The sequence below is a fragment of the Podarcis muralis genome, chromosome 17 (genome assembly GCF_964188315.1).
Source record: "Podarcis muralis chromosome 17, rPodMur119.hap1.1, whole genome shotgun sequence".
Lineage (NCBI taxonomy): Eukaryota > Metazoa > Chordata > Lepidosauria > Squamata > Lacertidae > Podarcis > Podarcis muralis.
Genome location: NC_135671.1, coordinates 36,753,952 through 36,780,296, shown reverse-complemented (window position 1 = coordinate 36,780,296; position 26,345 = coordinate 36,753,952). Strand labels below are relative to the sequence as shown.

Here is a 26,345-nt window from a genome sequence, read left to right as displayed (position 1 = left end):
ATCTGACACAGGGCAAACAACAAGGAGGAGGACATGGAGGTAGGAGACGGCCGTGATCATTTCAGTGGCAAATGCCCAGGTTTCATTTGCCTCCAGACTGCCAGGATTTGCAGGAGGTATCCCAGCGCGTACCAAAACTTTAGATTTTTGCAATTAAGGTGGATTAAAGTGCTCTGTTGCTCTTGTGCAACAAATCCACTTTTTAAAAAGCAACAGGCATTTTGCAGTTTGGAAAGTACAGTGGTACCTCGGGTTACATACGCTTCAGGTTACAGACTCCGCTAACCCAGAAATAGTGCTTCAGGTTAAGAACTTTGCTTCAGGATGAGAACAGAAATCGTGCTCCGGCGGCGCGGCGGCAGCAGCAGGAGGCCCCATTAGCTAAAGTGGTGCTTCAGGTTAAGAACAGTTTCAGGTTAAGAACTGACCTCCGGAACGAATTAAGTACTTAACCCGAGGTACCACCGTAATAAGGAAAGAAATTGGAAAGCGTGGGATGAACGAATGATTAAGGGGAATGCGTGTATACAGTCCACAAGCAACTCAATATGAATCCACATTGTTGTGGCTGTTAGCCATGATGGCTATGCTTTGCCTTCATGTTTGGAGTCAGTGACTATTCAGAGTGAACATAGGTGACTCTTCTGGAACTTAGGGTTCTCAACAATCCAAATTTTGAACTTGCAGAAGAGAAAAGAGGGCTTGGCATATACAACAATTACTTTTCTCCCAGAGACCAAGACAGATCGCTTCCCTTCTAAGCAATTGTTTTTCACAGTCAACATCTGATCCTAGAATCTCACGTGTTGGGAGTACTGAAACGAAAAGCTATTTCACAATGCAATAAAAGCACACACGAAATAAGTGCGCACACACATATAAAGTGTTTCTATTATTCTAAGCATAAAAACTATTTCAAATCCAACATGGATACCAGCTAATAATAAATATTAATGCAGTTTCAACGTTTAAGGCATCAATGTCTCTTTTAAGATGCTTGAACCAACCTTGATTCACTTTGGTAAAGTGCAGTTTGGGCCTTTAGAAGATGATTTGACCCAAGAAAGGTATCTGCCCTGGTCTGCCAAAGGAGATCTACAGTGTGAGGCTCAGCTCGCCCCACATGATTGTGATGTATATTTTAAGGCCTCTTTCCTACCATCTATTTTATCCTCAACAACCCTTTGAGGTAGGCCAGGCTGAGAGACAGGAGCTGGCCCCAGATCGTAAACATCCATGAATGAACAAGGAGCCGAGACTTGGCTTCCTTGGTACAAAGCTGACACTCCCAGACCTTTCAAGTGTCCCTATTTTCCAGGGACAGTCCTTGATTTAGAGAAGCCATCCCAGTTTCTGATTTAATCCTGGGATGTCCCGCTTTTCCTTAAAGGTAAAGGGACCCCTGACCATTAGGTGCAGTTGTGACCGACTCTGGGGTTGCGGCACTCATCTCGCTTTATTGGCCGAGGGAGCCGGCGTACAGCTTCCGGGTCATGTGGCCAGCATGACTAAGCTGCTTCTGGCGAACCAGAGCAGCGCACGGAAACGCTGTTTACCTTCCCACCGGAGTGGTACCTATTTATCTACTTGCACTTTGACGTACTTTCGAAGTGCTAGGTTGGCAGGAGCAGGGACAGAGCAACGGGAGCTCACCCCGTTGCGGGGATTCAAACCGCCGACCTTCTGATCGGCAAGCCCTAGGCTCTGTGGTTTAACCCACAGCACCACCCACGTCCCTCTACTCAGATGTAGGTCCTACCAAATTCGGTGGAGCTTACTCCAAGGTAAGTGAAATTTGGATTGCCCCCTAAGGCACATGTTCTCTCTCCCTGGATGGAGGTCATTCGTTTGGTCCTCTTTGAAGTAACGGAACCATTTTGCTTTCTCTTCCAGTTCCATTAAGATTTTACAGATCTTAAAAAACAAAGTGCTGCTTTAAACAAAGAAATGAGAGAAAGACACACACACACAGAGAGAGAGAGAGAGAGAGATGCAAAGAGAGGGAGAGATGGGGCAAAGTGCATTTTAAGAGGAACAAACCATGTCCCATCTGTTAGATTTCCTAAAAAAGAGGCATAACAGTATACTATTTGACATTGGTGCGCACATAAACATATTCTCTGTGAAGCAGGTCCTGTTGGTTAGATGGTTTTCATGTTCAATTAAGCATGCTTAGAATTCCCCTATTTATGATGATTCAGTTGTTTTTTTCTGAAAAGTGCCTTTCCATCAAAGAACCACAGGGATCCGGCAATGGAGTTGGGAGCTGCTGCCGGCCTGAGTGGTGGTGGCAGCGTCAAGATGTTTGGTGCTGCCTGTGGCATAGGAAAAGCCCAAGGTGAAAGACTTCTGGGAAAAGATCTACAATGAATTGAAAAAAATGTTGAAATATACATTTATTAAGAAACCAGAAGCCTTTTTACTTGGAATAATAGGTTTGGAATTGCCCAAGAAAGATGTCAGATTGTTTTTGTATGCCACAACTGCTGCTAGAATTTTGTTGGCCAAAAATTGGAAAACACAAGAAGTACCAACAGTGGAGGAACGGCAGATGAAGATGATGGAATTTTTGGAGCTAGCCGACCTGGCCAGAAAAGTCCGTGACCAGAAGGAATACCAGGAGGATTGGAAGAAATTTAAATACTATTTAGCTAAATATGCTAAGATAATTTAAATAGAAATACTTGCAAGTACCAGATTGACCTAGGATTTAAATAAGTGATGTTACAGAATAATATGTTTAAAGTAAAAATGAAAAGAAAGAACGATGTTAATTGATTAAGTAAATTACACGTGAAAATAGTTTTGGAAAACTGTTACAATGATATACATTGAAATTCAGCCTGGGGAGTCGAAGTCACCCAACAATGTAAAGAAAAATGGAATTATTATACTTAAGATTTATGTTTGTTTATATGGAAAATCAATAAAAAAATTGGGGGGGAGGAAACGCTTAAAACTCCAAGTCTCACGGCTTTGCAGCTACCCGAGAATTGTAAACAAGGACCAAGGTGGTGTGGGGACTCTGGGATAATCGTGACTAGTGGGTGGGTGTTCACAACAAGGCTGTGAGGCGAGGCAGGATGAATGGCTGCAAGCGAGAAAGAGAAACCACCCAGGAATGGCTGGCCCTGCACCCTCTCGGCGCCCCCAGGCCCCACCCGTTGCGCTGGAAGCAAGAGCTTGTCCATGATGCAGCAGCAGAGGAAGGCAGAGATAAAGTTATCTGCAGAGGCCAGGCAGGGCTGGTGGTAGCAGGGGCCGCGGGGCCTTGTCATACGCCTGAGTCTGCAAGGAAACCCCAGCCGGGAGGACTTGTCACCAAGGCGTTCCAGGCCATCGGAGCCACAGTTCTTGCCCATCCCTGCCTTTCGTTCAACTCGCCTTGCAGAAATAATACAGCGGTACCTCGGGTTAAGAACTTAATTCATTCCGGAGGTCCGTTCTTAACCTGAAACTGTTCTTAACCTGAAGCACCACTTTAGCTAATGGGGCCTCCCACCGCCGCTGCACGATTTCTGTTCTCATCCTGAAGCAAAGTTCTTAACCCGAGGTACTATTTCTGGGTTAGCGGAGTCTGTAACCTGAAGCGTCTGTAGCCTGAGGTTGCACTGTAATAAATAGCAACAACCATAAGTGGAGCTTATCGTTTTTAAAACGTTTCTTACTAGAATTGAATTTTTTACAATCTGGACTCCCTCCTATTTTTCTAACTTAAGAGAAGCTAGTTTGTTGCGTGGCTGTGACTGTACTGCCTCAGTTAGGATTCCTGGTGGTTTCAAAGGAGGAGGACAAGTTTCTAGTCCTCATGGCTGAGGAAAGAACTAGAAAGTCAGTTGCCACATTCTAGCAGCGCACCAGTGCCCACATCACAGAAGCGCCAATGTGTTGGTGGAACTTTGGGTACACACACACACACAGGCTGCCCTGCAGTTTTCTTATTACCTAGAAAACCCATGCTCAGAATAAAATGCACAGTGCTTCTGTGCATATGGACCCTCACATGTATCTCAGAGTCCCACAGAGGTCCTGACTGTAATCAGCACTCACTAAAGGCTTCAAGTCTAGACTTGGAAAGAGGTTCTACTGAGCTCAGGGCATATTGAATTCTCAGGAAGCTGTTCACTGATTCAGGCCACTGGATAGTGTCTACATATCAGTATTGTCTACAATACACTGACCAAAGGTTTCTGGGTGTCAGAACATAGCTGAGCTATAATAATGATATAATAATTTATTATTTATACCCCGCCCATCTGGCTGGCTTCCAAAAAAATATTAAAATACAGTAATACATCAAACATTAAAAGCTTCCCTAAACAGGGCTGCCTTCAGATGTCTTCTACAAGTTTGGTAGTTATTTTTCTCTTTGACATCTGGTGGGAAGGCGTTCCACAGGGCGGGTGCCACTACCGAGAAGGCCCTCTGCCTGGTTCCCTGTAACTTGGCTTCTTGTAGCAAGGGAACCACCAGAAGGCCCTCGGCACTGGACCTCAGCATCTAGGCAGAATGATGGAGGTGGAGATGCTCCTTCAGGTATACTGGACCGAGGCCGTTTAGGGCTTTAAAGGTCAGCACCAACACTTTGAATTGTGCTTGGAAACGTACTGGGAGCCAGTGTAGGTCTTTCAAGACAGGTGTTATATGGTCTCAGCAGCAGCTCCCAGTCACCAGTCTAGCTGCCGCATTCTGGATTAGTTGTAGTTTCCGGGTCACCTTGAAAGGTAGCCCCACATAGAGTGCATTGCAGTAGTCCAAGCGAGAGATAACTAGAGCATGCTAGGTTTCAGACCAGAGTCTTTTGCTGGAGATGCCGGGATTTGAACCTGGGACCTTTGGGATGCAAATCATGTGTTCTGTCACTGAGCTACAGTCTCCAACCCTGCAGTTCTTTGCAGTTTCTTTCCTACATCCGTGCCTGCCTTTGAATTGTTTCTCTACGTCTTATTTTGCAGTTAGCCACAACATTCAATTTGAGGCTATGTGGTCCTGGCATCTCAGATAAATTACTGCTACTTCCGTTGAATGAAGTTTGTTTCTGAAACATCAAGTATGATTGACTTCTTAGATCACATCACCAAACCACATTCTTCTGTGCAACTTGCATAATTTGCCACCCAGCCAACGTGAAGACAGAAATTTTGAATTACTGGGCTGTGGAAGGTTGGGTTTTCATCCCAGTGAAACTGGCAATGGACACCTCACCCCAAGGGGGGAAAGGAGGGATCGGAGCCTCTGCAAGTGGAACTGAGAGAACAACAGGAAATTGTTTGAAAAAGCAGAAGGGAAGAACGATCAGCTCAAGGGGTGCTTTAAGGCAGGGAGATGTAGTCTACTGGTGAACTATTAACCAATTTCTGCAGGACTGCCTAGTGCCTGCAGGAATCTGGGATTCATGCAATGGTCAACAGGATTGGAGTTGGGATGGGGAATAAACTTGGTTTGGTTCACTTTTAAAGGTGGACCTAACAAATTTGCACTTTCTGAAACTAGAAACAAATCAAAATGCAGCCATTTTTCAAAATTTGCACCTCTCTGGATTTTGCAATGCAGTTCTATAGCCAAGTAATATGTATAAAATTGCATAAACCAGAGGCAGTGAAAATAGGATGCAAGAACTCATTATATTATTAGGGGAAATTGCTTTGCAAAAACATGCAATTTCTCAAAACTGCAAACAAAAATGTGCAGCTGGAGAAATTCACACTAAAATGGTAGTGCATTTTCATGAGAACGTTTTAAATATAAACTCACAAACTGGGTGTGGAAATGCACAGAACGAATTTAAGATTGGGAAAATGAGAAACTAAGAGAAACTGAAGTTGACAGATTTGCCCACACCTAGGTTTTTAAGCAAGAGGGCAATCTCTGGATTTCCCCACAAAGACTGATTATGTTTTGAACTATTAAGAGATCCTATATTTGAGGTTTTGCTTTAACACATTTAAAAAATCAAAAGTACAGGAAAGGGAACCACACCTCTCCTTTAATGGGCCTAAGATGGCCTACTCAAAGGAAAGAAGGAACCCAGGCCAAGGTGGGGGAAGATGGAATGAAAAACTATATTGCCAAGAGGGTGGAGTGGCAAATCTAATCAAAATGAACACAGAATCCAGGATTTATGTTGGGAAATCGAAGAGTTTTCTATCATTTTGGGAGATGACACTTCACACCTGAGTACCTACTTAAGATCATTTAATGACTCAGATTTCTTTCTCACGCCATAAAGCTAATGGTTGTGGCATCTGAATGGCTATTCTTACTTTTTCTACAGTGGTGACCAGTTGTTGTTGTTTAATCGTTTAGTCGTGTCCGACTCTTCGTGACCCCATGGACCAGAGCACGCCAGGCACCTCTGTCCTCCACTACTCCCCGCAGTTTGGTCAAACTCATGCTGGTAACCTCAAAAACAGTGGTGACTGGTAACCTCAAAAACAGTGGAGAAGCACCCGACGCCATTTGGAACCTGAGAGAGAAGTTTGTGGGAAGAGGGAAAAAAGAGGACAGTGTTCTTTGATATTTGCTAGTGTGCATCGGGAACTGCTTGGGTAGAGCCACATTCCCTCTGTTAAATCTGAAGACGGAGGTTTGAGGTTAGAAAACGCTAAATTTTTAAGAGACTAAGGTTACTTTAAGAACCAGCGAGATCGTGTGCTGACTTGACGAACTTTTGAAAATAAGATGGAGGAGATGGTGTGAGTCGTGACTAATCCCCCCCCACTCATTCTCCCTCCCTCTCTCCCTCCCCCCTACCTGACCACCCAGCACTCATTTCTTTAGGTTTAAATGCCTCCTTGCTATTGAGCTTTTTGAAGCCTTCCTAGCTCTTGGACTAACTAATAGAGGACTAGTTGGGTCGGGAGAGGAGAAGAAGCGTGTGTTTCTGGGACCATCACATACTTAAAGGAAATATCCTCACAACAGGAACCAAGTACTGGCCGATAAGTGAGATTACGACTGAGATAGTGAAGACACACGACGTACTATTACGGATCAACTGTTCTGCCCCTGATTTTTGCATATGGTTTTACTGATTATGGATTAGTGTTTTTTTGTGGGGAGTACATAGAGATAGTAAATGTAAATCCCAGCAAGGAAGGAAAGTGAAAAGTGAAAATAAAGAAACAGTGGGAGGTACTAAGAGAGGGTGGGAGAGAGGGAGGGGTATAAAGGTATAAAGGGGTAAGATGTCTCATACAGGGAAGAAAGGAACGAATGGGGGAACCCCAGGAGAGAGGAGGGGCTCGAAACAGGAGGTGGATTTTAAGTCGGATATTCTGAAAATGTTTGCAGAAATTAAGCAAAGCCAAGCTAACGTAGAGCATAAGTTAGAATTGGTGGACAAAAGAATTGGGATATTAGATTAAAAAATGGAGGAAACTGTGAATGAACTAAAGGGCCAAGTAAAAGAAATATCTAGGAGGACGCAGCTCACAGAAGAAGGATTAAAAAGGACAAAGGGGGAGATAAGAGATATTAAGAGGGATAAGGAAAAGATCAAATCAGATGTAATGGAGTTAAGTAGGACACAGGAAGAGATAAAAGATATTATAGCGATGAATGAACTAAGGCAGAGGGGGGTGAACCTGAGGCTGAGAGCGGTCTCAGAGACACAGAATGAAAATGTTAAAGAAAGATTGACGAAGGAGCTAGCGGAATGGATGGGTATATCAGTGGAAGAAATGGCCAATAGTGTACTGAACGCATTTAGAATGCGGGTCAATGCAACAAAAGCAAAGAGATTCACAGGTGATTGTTTGATTACTTTCAAAAATAAAGAAATGAGAGACAGGATCCTTCAAAGGAACAGAGAAAAGAGATTGAATATAGACGGGAATTACATAATTTTGTTTAAAGATATCCCAATTAGATTACTTAAAAAGAGAGACTCTTATAAACCCCTGGTGCAGACATTGAGGAAAAATAAGATTGAGTTCAGGTGGGAATTCCAGGAAGGGATATCATTTACATACAGAGGTAAAAGACATAAGCTTATAAACCAAGAAGAAACTGGGAAATTCCTTAGGAAATACAAGGAGCTAAAAACGGAGGAGCAAGAATTAGGGAGAGGAGAGAGGGCCCCATCAGGAGAACCAAGAGTGCTAGAGGAGGGAGAAGAGGAGGGGAGTGGGTCGGGAGAGGAAGAAGAAGAGGAAGTGGAAGATTCTGAGAATATATAACTGATAGGAAGATTCTAAAGAGTAACGAAAGGAAAAGCTAAGCATTATGGGATTAAAAATTTGGAATTGGAACATAAATGGGATGAACGACAAAAAAAAAGAGAAATAAAATTGAACAATGTTTGAAAAGGAAAAATTTGGACATTATCTGTCTTCAGGAGACGCATGTGGCCAGAAAGCATAGAAAGGTGTTGATTAATAAACGGCTAGGAAATGAGTTTGAAACCCTGGATAGGGTAAAGAAAAGAGGTGTGGTACTGTATATTAGTAGTAAAATAGAAGCTAAAACAATGTTCAAAGATGAGGAAGGGAGGATGATAGGGGTTAATATCAACTGGCAAGGAGAAAAGATGCTGGTAGTAGGGATCTATGCCCCGAACGGTAGTAAAAATGAATTTTTTAAAAGATTAGAAGAAAAACTAATGGAGTATGTCGATCAAAAAATAATCCTAATGGGGGATATGAATGCAGTCGTTTCGCCTGATATGGATAGACTTAGAGACGGAACAAACAGAGAGGGGAAACTACCAAAATCTTTTTTCGCCTTAGCGGAAAACTGCAGTTTAGTGGACATCTGGCGCCTCAGACACCCACTCGAGAAACAATTCACTTTCTATTCAGAACCTAACCAATCACTCTCACGAATAGACCAGATTTGGATCTCAAAAGATCTATGTCCAAGAGTTAAACTTATAGAAATAAGACCGAAAGTAATATCAGATCACAATCCATTAGAGATAGAACTAGAAAGCTTAGAGAAGAGACCCTTTAGATGGAGATTAAAGGACTATTTGTTAGATGATCAGAAAGTGGTGGAAACGGCAAAGGAAAAATTGACAGAGTACTTTAAGGATAACTGTGATAAAGGAACAAAAGAGAGCATAATTTGGGATGCAAGTAAGGCAGTAATAAGAGGGTACTTCATACAACAGAATGCAATTAAAAATAGAAATAGAGAGAAAAATAAAGAAGAGATCCTCAGACAGATAATGGCAAATGAACAAAAGTTAGTCCAGAAGCCTAACTGCCCAAAGACAAAAGAAAAAATAAAAATACTGCAAACCCAGTTTGCCACAATAATAAACAGAGAGGTAGAGTGGAACATTAAAAGATTTAGACAAAGAAACTTTGAATTTGCGAACAAACCAGGGAAATGGCTTGCCTGGCAAATCAAAAAAAGGAAAGAGCAAGGGACAATCAATAAAATAATAACAGACGGGGAAGAAAGAACTGATCCCAGAGGAATAAGGAGTGAGTTTCTTAATTATTATAGAAATTTGTACAAAGATCAAGAGAGAGTTGCCCCAAGGAAAATAGAAAGATTCTTAAAGGAAAAAGGGGGACAAAAAATTCCAGCAGAAGGGAAACAAAGACTGAATACCCCAATTGAAAATGAGGAAATAGAGGAGGTAATTAGAGACCTAAAGAGGGGCAAAGCACCAGGCCCTGACGGATTTACTGCAGGATATTACAAAGAAATGAAATCTATTTTGGTGGGACCTTTGAAAAAGACTATGAACATCATCTTAAAGGAAGGAGAAATCCCAGAGACCTGGAAGGAAGCATACATCACGTTCCTCCCCAAACAAGACGCGGATTTAACCCAGGTTAAAAACTATAGACCAATCTCACTGCTGAACACGGATTATAAGATATTCGCAGGAATCCTGGCAAAAAGGTTAAAAAATGTGTTAGTAGATATTATTCATACGGACCAGGCAGGATTCCTGCCAGGTCGGCAGATGAGGGATAATACAAGACATATTATTGATATGTTAGAATTTTTGTCTGTTAGGATTGATAAGCAAGTCACAATGATGTTTATTGACGCCGAAAAGGCGTTTGATAATGTGATATGGAACTTTATGTTGAGAAATCTAGAATATATGGATGTAGGTAACAACTTCTTCAACGGGGTAAGGGCAATATATACTGAACAAAAGGCCAAACTGATTGTAAATGGTACGGTTACGGAAGAGATAAAAATAAGGAAGGGCACAAGATAGGGCTGTCCGCTCTCCCCGTTACTATTTATAACAGTGTTAGAAGTACTCTTAAACTCGATAAGACAAAATGGAAATATAAAAGCAGTAACGTTAGGAAAGAATGTGTATAAAACTAAGGCCTTTGCCGATGATTTGATAGTGATGACAGAAGACCCTATAACCTCAGTAGAAGAAATCTTGAAGGAAATAGAATCATTCGGAGAAGTGGCTGGGTTTAAACTAAATAAGAAAAAAACAAAAATGATATATAAAAACGTAGATTCAAGGACAATAGAGGCAATCCAACAGCAATCACAGATAGAGACGGTCAAAAAGGTCAAGTACCTCGGCATCTGGCTAACACCTAAAAATATAGACCTATATAAAAATAACTACGAGCCGATGTGGAGGGAAGTAAAGAGAGACTTAGAAAAATGGGGACGGTTAAAATTGTCAATGTGGGGAAGGATGAATATGATCAAGATGAATGTTTTATCAAGACTAATGTTCCTATTCCAGTCTATCCCTATAATAAAAGGGTGCAGGATTTTCAAAGAATGGCAAAGGACAATTTCGAGGTTTATATGGCAGGGCAAAAAACCCAGGATTCAATTTAAATTACTAACAGATGTAAAGGAAAGGGGGGGGCTTTGCCCTGCCAGACCTGAAATTATACTATGAGGCATCTTGCCTAAGTTGGTTAAAAGATTGGGTTAAATTGGAAAATACGGAGCTCCTCGATCTGGAGGGCTTCGATAACTACTTTGGATGGCATGCCTATTTATGGAAGAACAAAATGAAAGCACATAAGGGGTTTGGTAATCATATATTTAGAGGACCGCTAATCGAAGTGTGGGAAAGATATAAAAATGTGTTAGAACCGAAAACACCACACTGGTTATCACCCCTTGAAATAACAAGCATAAAAATGATCAATATGAGAAGCAACTGGGCAACATATAACCAGTTAGTTATCAAAGTGGATGGGAAATGGAGAACAAAACCTTATGAACAGATAAAAGAGTATGTTTACGATTGGCTTCATCACCAACAGATTAACCAGATGCTTAGCAGAGACATCAAGGAAAGAGGCTATGCGGACAATGACTCGAAATTTCAGACGGAAATAATAAATAATAAAGTGAAAAACATATCCAAGTTGTATAGGATGCTGCTAGACTGGAATTTAGCAGACGAGGAAGTTAAATCAGTGATGATCCGCTGGGCAAAAGATATAGGGCATAGTATACAATTCGAGGACTGGGAAAGATTATGGAGAGACGGGTTGAATTTTACGGCGTGTACTGTGATAAAGGAAAATGTCATGAAGATGGTTTACAGGTGGCACCTGACACCCATGAAACTTTCAAAGATGTATAAGGTGGATAATAAGTGCTGGAGGTGTAAAGATGCAGTGGGCTCCTTTTACCACATGTGGTGGGAGTGTGGAAGGGTAAATCTGTTTTGGGAGAAGGTTTATACCGAATTAAAAAAGATACTAAAGTACACGTTTGTAAAGAAACCAGAAATTTTCTTATTAGGGATGCTAAGACAAGAAATAAAAAAGGAGGATCGCAGATTGGTATACTATGCGGTAACAGCAGCAAGGGTTTTAATAGCTCAGAGGTGGAAACAGCAGGAAATCCCAACAACGGAGGAGTGGAGATCTAAACTATCGGAGTATGCAGAACTCGATAAATTAACGGGGAAAATTAGATATATAAAAGACCAAGTGTTCATTAAGGATTGGGGAAAGTACGCAGATTATCTGGAAGGTATTAGTGATGGACAAATAACGCTAAAGGAATTTAAAGATGCACTGTGATAGACTACGGGTTATTGGGTAAGGAAAAGAGAGAACAAAATTGGAGACAATGACAATAACAATATAGAAGATGAAACGTGTAACTTTATTTATTGCTTCGAACGACTTGCGGCCAAGCTGAAGGAAGTCCTGAAAGAAACAGCTATGTTATAGGAGATTGTAAAAACAATAATTATGTGTACCTTTTACTTGTTTCTTTTGTTTTTTCTGTATGTTCTTTCTTTTTTGTGTTGTTGTCTTTGTTATATGTGTGTTATCTTTGTTTTTCTTTTTATGGAATAATCAATAAAAAAAAAGAATTAAAAAAACAAAAACAAAAACAGTGGTGACCATCTACCCATCAATTCCTCTTGGTTTGTTCCCTTCCCCTCTTATAGCTGCCCCCACAAAACAATCGTTTCTGCATCAGCTCTGGAGTTTACACACGAGGTCACATTCTAAACCATGCCAGGACTGAAAAGCCTTTTGAACAGAGCAAATACCCAAAAGAGCCACTGGGGTATTTTAATGGCAAACCTACAGCCCAGCAAGCCACAACCACCAGGTACCATATTCCTTAACAAAGCAAGTTCACCGTCTTTGATCCAAGAAAGAGACCAGGAATTTGGCTCACTGTTTTAACAAATCATTTAATTACAAAACATTGGTACGGAGCTGCTACAAAAGAGCTTCACCACAGAACCAGGGAGCTAAAAGCACCCCAAAGTCCTGGAAGGAAAGGTCCAAAGTGGTGGTTTTTATGGAGAAGAGGCTGGCAAGGCCAACTTGTCTGGCAGCGCTTTGTGCCCAAGGTTTCCAACTCTGCTCCAGAGGAAAAAGGAATTGTTCCACTCCTGCCCTGAACGGGGCTCCTGTCTCTTTCACGGCAGCATCAAGGGGGATTTCAGGCAAGAGAAGTTTCCCTTGTCCACACTGCCAGCTGCCCCTGCTTCAGTTCTGTCTTCTGCCACCCCATTCCTGCCAGTTCAATGAAGCGGCTTGAGATGAACTAGCTCTCCTGACCCAAGAGAGGGGCAGCAGAAATCCCGCTGCCCCACGGAGAGCAAAGAGACCCTCTTTTCATACGTCAACCACGTAAGGCGCCACAAGCTCCAGGTCCACCACTGACTCCTCCAGAGGCTGCTCCACATGGAAGTCACGCTGGTGCTGGGGGCCCTGGTGGGCTTTTTTGCCCCCGCGCTGAGGGATGGGCAGCTCCAGGTGGTGGGCAGGGAGCGGGGGAGTGAAGAAATAGGGGTGCAACAGCGCCTGCAGAAGGAAAGGAAGTACAGAATGGATGGGCTGGATGAAGCCAAGGGCTGTGCGATTGCCATAAAACTTAGGGAACAAGCTGTGCTATCGTAATGATTAAGGTTTTAAATGATAATTATAGGTTATATGTTAATGACCAAGTTTTAATTTGTATATTTTTTAACTGTAGCTATATCTGTACAGATGGGACGCGGGTGGCGCTGTGGGTAAAACCTCAGTGCCTAGGACTTGCCGATCGTATGGTCGGCGGTTCGAATCCCCGCAGTGGGGTGAGCTCCCGTCTTTCGGTTCCAGCGCCTGCCAACCTAGCAGTTCGAAAGCCCCCCTAAGTGCAAGTAGATAAATAGGTACCACTTTATAGCGGGAAAGTAAACGGCGTTTCCGTGTGCTGCGCTGGCTCGCCAGAGCAGCGATGTCACGCTGGCCACGTGACCCGGAAGTGTCTTCGGACAGTGCTGGCTCCTGGCCTCTTGAGTGAGATGGGCGCACAACCCTAGAGTCGGACACGACTGGCCAGTATGGGCAGGGGTACCTTTACCTTTATATCTGTACAGTGGTACCTCGGGTTACATACACTTCAGGTTACATACGCTTCAGGTTACAGACTCCGCTAACCTAGAAATAGTGCTTCAGGTTAAGAATTTTGCTTCAGGATGAGAACAGAAATTGCACGGTGGCGGCACAGTGGCAGCAGCAGGAGGCCCTATTAGCTAAAGTGGTGCTTCAGGTTAAGAACAGTTTCAGGTTAAGAACGGACCTCCGGAACGAATTAAGTTCTTAACCCGAGGTACCACTGTATTGTCCCTGTTATAACCTAATTGCAAATTCAAATGTATCCCTATCGTGTTTTATGACTTCCTTGATATTGTATGTGGGCTGGAACTGGTCTGTGACCGAAATAATAAATTTCTTCATTCAGGGGTGCAACAGCGCCTGGAGAAGGAAGTACAGAATGGCTGGGCTGGATGAAGCCAAGGGCCAACTAGCCCAGCAAGCAAATCCTCCACCAAGAATCTAAGGAGCGGTAGTTTATCCCTCGCAGAGCTACAGTTCCCAGCACCCTTAATAAACTACAATTCCCAGGATCCCTTGGAGGAGCCACGTGCTTCAAGTGTCTGGTGTGCCTGCAGCCCAGAAGCAGCCAGCAAAAAGAGGTCTCTGCCAGCTCACAGGCTTGAAGGTGATGGTGGGTTTCTCCACATTTGCTTTAAATCATGGTATTCAGAGGTAAACCAAGTTGTGCATGGAGGCTGAAGAAGGCCCTGTGCATGCAAACTGGGATCTCATCCATACCATAAATTTAAAGCACATTTAACACACATTTAAAGACTTTCCTCAATGAATCCTGGGAACTGTAATTTGTTAAGGGTGCCAGGAATTGCAGCTCAGCGAGGGGTAAGCTACCATTCCCAGGATTCTCTAGGACAGAGGTTTTCAACCAGTGTGCCGTGGCCCCTTGGGTTGCCTTGAATGATGGTCTGGGGTGCCGTGGGCAACCCTGGCCTCTGTCCCTCTTTCCTTCCCTCTCTTTTCTGAGGTCCTCTTTTGTCTCTGCCTCCCAAACGCTTGCACAGCTGTTTGTTGCAGCAGTCCTGGCTGCAAGCTCCCTAGGTGAATAGTGCCTCTGGAGGGGCTGCCATGAGGGGCTGGTTGCCAGGAGCTGAGGTGGCCTCGGAGTAAGCAAGCTATCCAGTCCACCAGCCCTTGCTGTTGGGAATGCAGAGAGAAGTCCCAGGCCCCTGTGGGGCAGTGTGAGGAGGCACCTCTCTTTGGGGCAGGGGCAGATCAGAGACCAGGGACGGTAGCAGTGGCTGCCCAGAGGACTCCCAAGGGGAGAGGAGAGAGGAGGCTGAGGGAACCCTCCACAAGGGAGGATGTTTGAAAAAGGGTGAGAGGCAGCAGGACTGCCAGAAGATTTGTAAGGAGGATTGTGCAAAATATTGCAGAGAAGATTATGAGGAGAATTATTAGTTCAGGACAATTAAAAGTAATAAGGAAATTAAGAAACGTAGATTAAGTGATGAAGATTGAAAAATCTTCAGATGTGGTTGAAGGAAGTCCAAAACATTGTATAAGATAAGAAAATATGCTATATGATTATTGGGAATGATATGTAAAAATTAATAAAAATATATTTTGAACAAGGGTGAGAGGCTGCCAGCTCTGCAGGGTGGGCTCCTGAGCCCCACAGGGGTGCCACAGAAAGAATGTAGTTGGTCAAAGGAGCCAGGGACTCAAAAAGGTTGAAAACCTCTGCACATCCCCTTTTCTTCCTAATGGCTCAACAAATGAAACTGATTTGTAAAAATGTTACATGAAAAAAAAAGAATATGAGAGACATCGCACATACTTTGGTAAATCAAGAAAATCTTTAATAAAAATACATTTTTTAAAAAAAACCTCTGAGCAAGGCAAAGACTTTTAAGTGTACAGTGGTGCCTCGCAAGACGAAATTAATTCGTTCCGCGAGTTTTGTCGTCTTGCGATTTTTTTCGTCTTGCGAAGCACGGTGTCGGGAAAGTTTTGGAAAAGCTTCAAAAATCACCAAAGTCTTCAAAAACCTCAAAAAAGGCTACCACAAAAAAGGCTATGAGTTGCTCCTCGAAGTCAAGTCGCAACTGTATTAACGGTATTAAGAAAAAGGAAACAAACTTGCAAGACGTTTCCGTCTTGTGAAGCAAGCCCATAGGGAAAATCGTCTTGCGAAGCAGCTCAAAAAACAAAAAACCCTTTCGTCTTGCAGGTTTTCCGTCTTGCGAGGCATTCGTCTTGCAAGGTACCACTGTATTGTGTAGAAATGACCCCGGAACCTAGACTGTCTCTTCCCTTCCCCTCCATTACCCCCCCCCCCCACACACACATTTCTTCGTTATCTGAACTTCAACTACTAATTGCCATTCATGTATCTAAATAAATAGCTACATTCGAACAGTGAGTTGAGTGTCCTCTCACTTGGGGAACATGGGAAAGCCAGGCCCCATGAAAGTCCACTGGAAATAGACTGGGGTGCCCTCTGGTGGCAATTTGGAGCACAACAACTGCCCTTTCCATTGAGTGTTCCAAGCATGTGTTGATGTGAGATGCATCTTCCCTGGCCCAGAAAAGAACGGACGTACAGTGGCACCTCTGGTTGCAAACGGGATCCGGTCCGGAGGCCTGTTCGCAACATGAGCAGAACGCAACCCACGTCTGCGCGTGCAGCAATTTGCTGCTTCTGCGCATGTGCATGATGTCATTTTTCGTGTATGCGCAAGCGGCAAAACCCGGAAGTAACTTCCGGGTCGCAATCTGAAAACACTCAACCTGAAGCAAACGTAACATGAGGCATGACTGTATTTAAAAGAGGCGTGCATTCACGGTGAAGTCCTCTTTCAGGATACCTGGAGAGCATATTCTAGAGGGGAGCACAGAATTCCCCCAGTTGGGCAGTTCCCCATGCTCCCCAAAGGGCCAAAAGGAAGGAACCACGTGGCAGGGACAACCCAATGACAGGACTACTCCAAGCACCAATTCTACAATCATCCATCTGTGAGATTCCTGCTAATCCCACAGCTGGTGAGCTGCACAGACCTCGGAGGCTCACAGAGGTGTGCATGTCTGACTTTGATATTTATTAAACAGCATTCAACTGAAATATGGCGACCAGCCATTACAGTGGTACCTCGGGTTAAGAACTTAATTCATTCTGGAGGTCCGTTCTTAACCTGAAACTGTTCTTAACCTGAAGCACCACTTTAGCTAATGGGGCCTCCTGCTGCTGCCGCACCACCGGAGCACGATTTCTGTTCTCATCCTGAAGCAAAGTTCTTAATCCGAGGTACTATTTCTGGGTTAGCGGAGTCTGTAACCTGAAGTGTATGTAACCTGAAGCTCATGTAACCTGAAGCTCATGTAACCTGAGGTACCACTGTACAGCGTGCACCCAGTACAGTGGACGCTTGGGTTGCGAACGTGTTCCATGCGGGATGCTCATTTGCAACCCGCGTGTTGTGATTCGGCACTTCTGCGCATGCGCAAAGCGCAATTTAGCACTTCTCCACATGCGTGACCGCTGAAGTAACCTGAAATATACTCAGAGTCGAGAGTGGATTTCATGCTCTTTATTCAGCTCATAGTGGTGAGGAGGAATGGAAGTTCCCCCAGAATGTCTGCTTTATATACATTATTTACACAATGGGCCCCACGTGATTGGCTAATTCCGGGATTCTCCTGTAGGCCAATCAGGTTATGGATTCCCTTCCACCTGGAGCTGGATTGGGTGGCTCCTGTGGACCAATCAGACTGCTGCATTCTGAATCCTATTCTTCTAGGACCAATCAGACTGCTGCATTTTGGATCCTATTCAACTCAGTACATAACATAACCCATTCCAGTACTTCTGGGTTTCGGCGGTCCACAACCTGAAAAAACGCAACCTGAAACGGCTATAACCTGTGGTATGATTGTACAGTGGTGCCTCGCAAGACGAATGCCTCGCAAGACGTAAAACCCGCAAAACGAAAGGGTTTTTTGTTTTTTGAGCTGCTTCGCAAGACGATTTTCCCTAAGGGCTTGCTTCACAAGACGGAAACGTCTTGCAAGTTTGTTTCCTTTTTCTTAACACCGTTAATACAGTTGCGACTTGACTTCGAGGAGCAACTCATAGAACGCGGTGTGGTAGCCTTTTTTGAGGTTTTTGAAGACTTTGGTGATTTTTGAAGCTTTTCCAAAACTTTTCCGACACCGTGCTTCGCAAGACGAAAAAAATCGCAAGACGACAAAACTCGCGGAACGAATTAATTTCGTCTTGCGAGGCACCACTGTACTCACTTCCCACAACCCAAGAGAATTCCTCGCCCTGTTCCCTGCTCTGGTATCTGCAAAGGCCAGCTAGGAACCTCCTTGCATCTCTTACCTGTGCTGCCTGAACACGCTGCTTGGAAGGATAGACCAGGAACTGTTTCAGGAGCTGCACGGCTTGTGGGGAGGCGTCGGGCACCACCTGCTCCAGAGGAATTGGCAGCTTCTCTTTGAAGGAAATCTTGTTGTAGTCGGGCAACTCTGTGATCTCCTGCTCCCAAACAGAAGTTGGGAAAGGTGAGCTCCCAAGCTTCTTTGTTTTTAAAATGCCCCCATTCCTCCCAGAGACAAAAGCACGGGACGCTGACCCACAACCCCTGTGGGCAATACCCTAACTACCAAACCCACCGGCCAGATCTTCTGGTTGGGGGTCCCAAGGACTCGGAGGACACAGCACAGCTGCTCAATATCGTTTTCTCCGGGGAAAAGTGGGGAGTTGTTGAGAAGTTCGGCAAAGATGCATCCCACAGCCCTGGTCAAAGGAGAGAGAGAGAGAGAGAGAGAGAAAGAGAAAGAGAGAGAGTTTGGATTTGATATCCCGCTTTATCACTATCCGAAGGAGTCTCAAAGCGGCTAACATTCTCCTTTCCCTTCCTCCCCGACAACAAACACTCTGTGAGGTGAGTGGGGCTGAGGGACTTCAAAGAAGTGTGACTGGCCCAAGGTCACCCAGCAGCTGCATGTGGAGGAGCGGAGACGCGAACCCAGTTCTCCAGATTACGAGACTACCGCTCTTAACCACTACACCACACTGGCTCTCACCACACTGGAGAGAGATGGTGGATGGCTGAAACAGGTCAAAAGAGAGGTCAAATGCACAAGGCTCAGAAACCAACCACATCCTTGTTTTGGGTTCTGCACTGCATATTCAAACTGGTGTGGAACTGGACAGTTTTGTACTGCGGCAAGGATGTGAAGAAATTTTGGATTTCTAGCTGAGAGGCTTGATAGTTAAATAGGCACCAAACTGGCTTCGTTTTATAGTGTATATGTCTTCCAGACACAGAGACACCCCAAGCAAATCCTATTAAAGGATATGAAAGGTTTGTGTAATCTGCCTTTTTTTATTTTGTAAACGCCTTAGAAGCCTATTTGGCCACTAAGCAGTACATAAACAAGTATTAAATGTGTTCCTCATGCTCACAAAGCCACAGTTGACAAGATTCCTTCTGCATGATGACTAAACCAGTTGATCTCTGTAGTATATCATTGCCCTGAGGCTCATCTTGGGCTCCAATATAAGTTTTAATTTTAATAATAATAATATTTTATTTATACCCCACCCGTCTGGCTGGGTTTCCCCAGCCACTCTGGGCGGCTCCCAACAAAATATTAAAAATACAATAAAACATCAAACATTAAAAACTTCCCTAAACAGGGCTGCCTTCAGATGTCTTCTAAAAGTCAGATAGTTGTTTATTTCCTTGACATCTGATGGGAGGGCATTCCACAAGGCGGGCACCACTACTAAGGAGGCCATCTGCCTGGTTCCCTGCAACTTCACAGTGAGGGAACCGCCAGAAGGCCCTCGGAGCTGGACCTCAGTGTCCAGGCAGAACGATGGGGGTGGAGACGCTCCTTCAGGTATACTGGGCCGAGGCCGTTTATATGTGCAGAAGCAACTCCAGGCTGACGCACTCACTAGCCAAAAGTCATACGTGCCTAGGAAATCTGGAGGGGGGGTTTCAGCAGCAACAGACACCCCCATTATCTCACGCCACCCCCACATGCTGCACTATTACTGGCTGCACACAGTGAATCTGTAACAGTTGCTTAGGAACTGCAGGACTTGTTCACCAAGAGAAAGGTGGCCGGTCTGTCCTGCTGCACTGAGGACGCCACCTGTATGGAGTGGGATGAATTTCCCAGCCTTAGGAAGAGAGATCTGTAAGACAGCATGGGGATGGAAGGATTCTGCACAGCAGAGACGGGTGTTATGAGAATTATAAGGTCTAAGATATAAAATAAACGTACCAGGCAAACACATATAAACCACATGTCTGAATCAGTACAGGAAAAATCCTGAAACCATTTTGTCTCTTCCAAATTGACCTCAACTATTTCTCTGCAAGGTCGAAGGGAACGAGGAGCCTCCCCATTGTCTCTTTGCTCACAAATCCTGTCTCAAGGGCACATTTAAGATATGAATAGGGTGATCCTGTGGATTCAGGAACTGAGTAGTTATCATAACAAAAGAGTGGCCAGGATGCCCAGGTAATCCAATCAGCAAACAAGATAAAAACAACACGCTCATATTTCTGTTGTAGTCCTCCCCTTCTCTGATGTACGTATGATGTATTGGGGGGTGGTCTTGGGCTCCAGGGTGTGCAGTTCGAAAGTCTATATAAAGGTTTGCACACATGGTTCTGGATCCTCCTCCTCTCTCCTGCGTGTGAGGGGAGCATCCTCTTGCAACAGTTTAATAAAGATCAGGCTTACTAGCTGCTTTGCTTCTCAATATTTTGCCTCTGTTATTTTCTCCTACCAATAGAGAATGTAAAAAAGGACTCTATATGGGCTCTTGGGTACCCCATAAGGGAAAAGGAGCAGTTTTTTTCTTATAACACGGGAAAGCTGCGGTGAGCCTTCAGGCGTCCACCATCCTCAGCAAACAGCATGGCCAATGGTCAGAGATGATGGGAGATGTAGTCCAACAACATCTGGAGGGCCACAGGTTTCCCATCCCTGCTTTGTAGCAAAAGACAGGGCAAATATACTCACCAGAGATCCACACCTTCGTCATATTTCCGAGCGCCGTACAGGAGTTCGGGAGCCCGGTACCACCTAATACAGAAAGGTTAGGCGAGTCACATCTTTGAGGATACCAAAACTCATTTGCCTCTAGTGCTTCCCAGCTCCAGCCACCAGGCTCAACACTTCTCACTGATCTCAAGAGACAGTTCCTGGCAGCCATCAGACTCCACAGCGTTCTCAATGCTAAGCCAGACTGCAAGCGCCATGGAAGGAGAACTGTTTCTTGTTGTGGTCGTTCCAGCAGGAGCAAGGGGTTGGTTCCCTGGCTTTATGCTCAGCCCACACCCCCTGCCCATCCCGACTCACCTGGTGGCCACTTGGTGGCTATACAGCCTCTCTCCATCGCTGGCGAACACCCTGGCCAGGCCAAAATCGGCAATTTTCAGCTGACCCATGGAGCTGATCAGCAAATTGGCCGGTTTCAGATCCTGAAAAGGACAGGGAGGGGTTCGGAAATGCCTGCAGTTTTTAACGGGAGAGCCGAGGGGTACAGCGCAAACAGGTGAGAAAAGGGGAGATGGGATCTCGGGGAGAAGAAAGCAATCTGGGAGCCAGAGCAGGCCTCACCCTATGCATGATGGAGTTGGCGTGGCAGAAGTCCACCCCCTTGAGCAGCATCAGCATGTAGCCTTTGACTTGGGCCTCGGTGAGCGGTTGCTCGGAGTTGCGGATGACCTCCGACAAGTCGGACAGCATGTATTCGAAGACGAGCACAAAGCCTGTGCCGTGGGGGAAGAAATCCTTCAGCTTCACCACCTGGGGAGAAGGAGAGGAGGAGTTGCCTTCTGACTCTTCAGTGTGTAGTGGCCAAAAGGCCGAGAGACTAGAATGGGAAATCAAGTTGATGGGACTATGCCGAAATGGCAAAATTAACTGGGAAGCTCAGGAATCAATAAGAAATTTTAAAAAGAATGGGAAATGTTTATAATGCATATACAAAACCATTGTAAACGGGTCAAAACATTAGCATTTTAAATACACTTGTAATGTAGCAGAATGTATACAAAAACTAGGAAGATGAAAAACTGGAGAAGTATAGTTATGCAATTGAAAACAGAATCAAAAGGACGCATGGAAGGGATGGGGGGAAGTCAGGAGATTCAGAGTAATCTCGATATTTGGATTTTGTACTGTTTATTGATGTATGCTCATTTTATTTTTCTTTCTTCTTTTTTTAAAAAATCAAATAAAAAGATCATTAAAAACAGAAAGAAAGAAAGGCCAAGAGAGAAATCAGGAAGTCCTCACAGGAACCCAGGAGCGGAACTCCAGGTTTTGGGCAGCAAACTTTCCCAGCCCTTTCTGGACATAGCTGTCAACTTTTCCCTTTTCTTGTGAGGAATCCTATTCAGAATAAGAGACTTTCCCTTAAAAAAAGGAAAACATTGACAGCTATGTTTCTGGAGATGCCGATGGGGGTCGAATCTGGGATCTTCTGCATGCACAGCAGATCCTCTACAACTGTGTCGCAGCCCTTGCCCCTCAAATCCCACCTCAGCCATAAACCAATGAAATGGCTTTAGGCACATCTTTGCCTCAGCATCAGCCCTACCTCCCATCTCCAATATTTATTTATTGATTGCGTTTCTTTTTCTGGGCCTAGACAAAATCTCATACAGTGGTACCTTGGGTTAAGTACTTAATTCGTTCTGGAGGTCCATTCTTAACCTGAAACTGTTCTTAACCTGAAGCACCACTTTAATGGGGCCTCCCGCTGCCGCCACACCGCCAGAGCACAATTTCTGTTCTCATCCTGAGGCAAAGTTCTTAACCTGAAGCACTATTTCCGGGTTAGCGGAGTCTGTAACCTGAAGCGTATGTAACCTGAAGCGTATGTAACCCGAGGTACCACTGTACAGTGCGACAAATATTTTAAAATGCAAACGTGCAATTTTTTTAAAAAACAGCAACTGGCAAATGAAAGCAGTCCAGTTGACACAATTTCATTTGAATCCTACTGCAGTAGCATGGAATTCCAGATCCAAGGTTTAAGAAACTAGCAGCTTTGGCCAACTAACACAACTTATTTCTAAGGCTATCGTAACCCAAACCACATCCTCCCTTCTTCTCAGCCTAAGGTAAACTGAGGTAGGTAAAGGTAAAGGGACCCCTGACCATTAGGTCCAGTCGTGACCGACTCTGGGGTTGTGGCGCTCACCTCGCTTTATTGGCCAAGGGAGCCAGCGTTTGTCCGCAGACAGCTTCCGGGTCATGTGGCCAGCATGACTAAGCCGCTTCTGGCGAACCAGACCAGCGCACGGAAACACCATTTACCTTCCCGCCGGAGCGGTACCGATTTATCTACTTGCACTTTGACGTGCTTTCAAACTGCTAGGTTGGCAGGAAAACTGAGGTAAACACATACAAAAGAAATTCAAACCGGCTACTCACGTGTTGATTTTCCTCAATCTCCTGGAGGGCTTTGATCTCCCGAAGTGCTTGATTGGGGATCCCATCCTCTAACTTGCGGAGAGCCACCTTCTTCAGGGCAACAGTCTCACCTGTCTGCAGTGAAAGAAACCCAAAAGCTCTCTACTCCCCCTGCTTGACTCATTCTTCTCCCAGAGCTTGAGAAAAATACCGAGAGTCAATCCCTGGTGAAAGGTGAGACCCCACTTACTTCTATGTTCTTGGCTTTGAAAACGATCCCATGGGCTCCTTCTCCAATGCGGCCTAGGATGCTATATTGGTCCATGGTGGCCTCTATTTGTAGGAAAGGGAATTCAGTCACAATCCAGGATTTAACTTCCTTCCGCAGGGCCTGTAAGACAGAGCTATTCCGCCTGGCTTTCAATTTGAACTTAGCCTGATCTTTGATTCCTCTTCATTCCCTCCCCCTCCTCTTTTTATGAAGATTACCCACTCTGGGATCCCACAGCTAATTCTCCCCTGGTCTCCTTGTTGGCCCAAATAGGAGTAATTCAGCCAGCTGGCCCCGGTGATCATCTAATGTTTGTTGGATGGATTTCCCCCCTAAATTGATCTTTGAATTCTGATTTTATTGTTATTCACGTTTTATACTTTATTTTATGCTGTTTTTTGTTGCAACAATTGTTTTAAATTTGTTGTTAGCTGCCCTGAGCCCGGTTTTCTGAACTGGGAAGGGCGGGGTATAAATAAAATTTTATTATTGTTGTTGTTGTTGTTAATGCATACTCAGTGGTATGTCTCAGTCTCAGCTAAAGCTGTGTCTATACATACATTTAATCCTATAAAGATAAAGGTACCCCTGCCCATACGGGCCAGTCGTGTCCGACTCTAGGGTTGTGCGCCCAGCTCACTTAAGAGGCCGGGGGCCAGCGCTGTCCGGAGACACTTCCGGGTCACGTGGCCAGCGTGACATCGCTGATCTGGCGAGCCAGAGCCGCACACGGAAACGCCGTTTACCTTCCTGCTATAAAGCGGTACCTATTTATCTACTTGCACTTTCGGGTGCTTTCGAACTGCTAGGTGGGCAGGAGCTGGGACCAAAAGATGGGAGCTCACCCTGCCGCGGGGATTCGAACCGCCGACCATGCGATCGGCAAGTCCTAGGCACTGAGGTTTTACCCACAGCACCACCCGCGTCCCTGCATTTAATCCTATACTATACATTTAATCCAATACCAGATCGTTGCAGGGCTACAGATTTCTATAGGTATGCCTACACAATAAATTTAATCTGGTTCCAGATTGTCACACTAGTGCAGATATCTATAAATATGTCAAATTTAATTTACTTCCACAGGTCTCCAGCAAAGGTACTGAAGTTATATGAAGGCATGCAAAAAAGAAATTGGAAACACTTCACAAAATTACAGTTCTATTTGCGGGAAGCCAAAACTGTTAAGGGCAGACTTTCCAGAAAAAACCCCAGGGAATGGAAGTTTCTCTTTGCAGAGCTACACCCAACACCCTTAAAAGGTCCATAAATTACCATATAGCAGATATTCAACACAAAAAACAGTGACAATTTGTTGTTGACAAAGGACAGCTGGACCTCTAAAGGGCCCTCATTACCTTCAGCAGCTTAGGGCCTCATCAAACCTAAATCCGGCCCTGACCCTGGCCATGGTTTTACAGGACGCAGGTGGCGCTGTGGGTTAAACCACAGAGCCTAGGACTTGCCGATCAGAAGGTCGGCGGTTCGAATCCCCGCAACGGGGTGAGCTCCCGTTGTTCGGTTCCTGCTCCTGCCAACCTAGCAGTTCGAAAGCACATCAAAGTGCAAGTAGATAAATAGGTACCGCTCTGGTGGGAAGGTAAACGGCGTTTCCGTGCGCTGCTCTGGTTCGCCAGAAGCGGCTTAGTCATGCTGGCCACATGACCCGGAAGCTGTACGCCGGCTCCCTCGGCCAATAAAGCGAGATGAGCACTGCAACCCCATAGTCGGCCACGACTGGACCTAATGGTCAGGGGTCCCTTTACCTTTACCACACCCCTCCTGCTGCATTCACCCCCTCTTCTCTCAATGGAAAAGCCCCCCTCCGCTTCAGCCCCACATCTCCAGAACTAACCCCACAAGGCAACCCCTTATCCTTGCATGGGATGGGAGCCAACATTTGCAGAGATACTTCCTGTCCTGGGTGGGGGCCAGCCCTGCTTGCAGGAACACACCTGGAGGGAGGGGGTCTCTTCATGCACTGGAGGATTCGCACTCAGCACTGGGCTGAGTTAGGGGGACCCCCAGGCACAGACCCCAACCAGCCACCCCCATCCCCCATCCCCACCCAGCTTGGCTCCCTGCAAAACTCAGGAACCTGCGCCTGGGGGAGCTCAGCTGGGATACCCACAGGTAGAGGCACAGATCCAGGTACAGCATCCCCGCCAAGGTCCCACTGCAAGCATCATCCCCTCCTCTTTTCCCATCATGCACCTCTCCTTTCCCCTTCAGCCTCTGGGGCGCAGTCCCGGTCGTTCCCAGGCGACAGCTCAGGTTCTCCGTTGCAGCCGGCAACCTCCTCCTCCCTCTGCGGGGCGAAGGTAGTGGAAATATATAGTCTCACATTCCCCCACCTTTTATAGAGGTGGGGGCGGAATAGAAAGCTGGACGGGCATCGTCCACCCACCCACCCACCCATTTTTTCCGGGAGTTCCCCCCCCCCCTTTGCTTTTTTAAAAATACGATTTTTATTATATTTTCCGTTTTGCAATTTCAGATCAACATTTTACCTACTCATTTTTACAAAAAACGTACCAGTCGGTTTCCCATTATTACATCCATCAAAACTCATTTACAATGTTGAATTTATCTTAATGCTGCTGGTGTTTTTTGAATAATAATAATAATAATAATAATAATAATAATAAATTTATAAATTTATAAATTTATAAATTTATAAATTTATAAATTTATAAATACCCCACCAGAGCCAGGCTCAGGGTGGCTAACACCAGTAAAATCACAATAAAAACCTAATGGGTGGGAAGAAAAGGAAAAAAACCACCCCAATTTAAAATACAGGTTAAAATACAATTTAAAATGCAGCCTCATTTTAATAGTAGCCCATAGATCAAAACCATAAGGGGAGG

The 26,345-nt window shown here is 44.8% G+C and overlaps 1 protein-coding gene across 10 annotated transcripts; it reads right to left on the bottom strand.

The window, feature by feature from the left end:
• Window positions 1-2,007: 2,007 nt before the first annotated feature.
• CDK20 (cyclin dependent kinase 20) lies at window positions 2,008-25,811 on the bottom strand. 10 transcript variants are annotated; one of them, XM_028712560.2, is made up of 9 exons: window positions 25,607-25,811; window positions 23,455-23,608; window positions 23,226-23,339; window positions 21,402-21,590; window positions 21,141-21,262; window positions 20,802-20,864; window positions 18,429-18,552; window positions 18,136-18,291; window positions 2,008-2,361 (listed from the first exon to the last, which is right to left on the bottom strand). In XM_028712560.2, the coding sequence occupies exons 1-9, from the start codon at window positions 25,633-25,635 to the stop codon at window positions 2,230-2,232; spliced, it is 1,083 nt and encodes a 360-aa protein (XP_028568393.2). In that variant the 5' UTR covers window positions 25,636-25,811; the 3' UTR covers window positions 2,008-2,229. The 10 variants fall into 10 exon arrangements, with proteins under 10 accessions (XP_028568393.2, XP_028568391.2, XP_028568397.2 ...); XM_028712558.2 differs by lacking the exon at window positions 2,008-2,361 and adding an exon at window positions 12,600-13,238 and having other exon boundaries at window positions 25,607-25,788; XM_028712564.2 differs by lacking the exon at window positions 2,008-2,361 and adding an exon at window positions 12,600-13,238 and having other exon boundaries at window positions 23,455-23,537; window positions 25,607-25,714.
• Window positions 25,812-26,345: the final 534 nt, after the last annotated feature.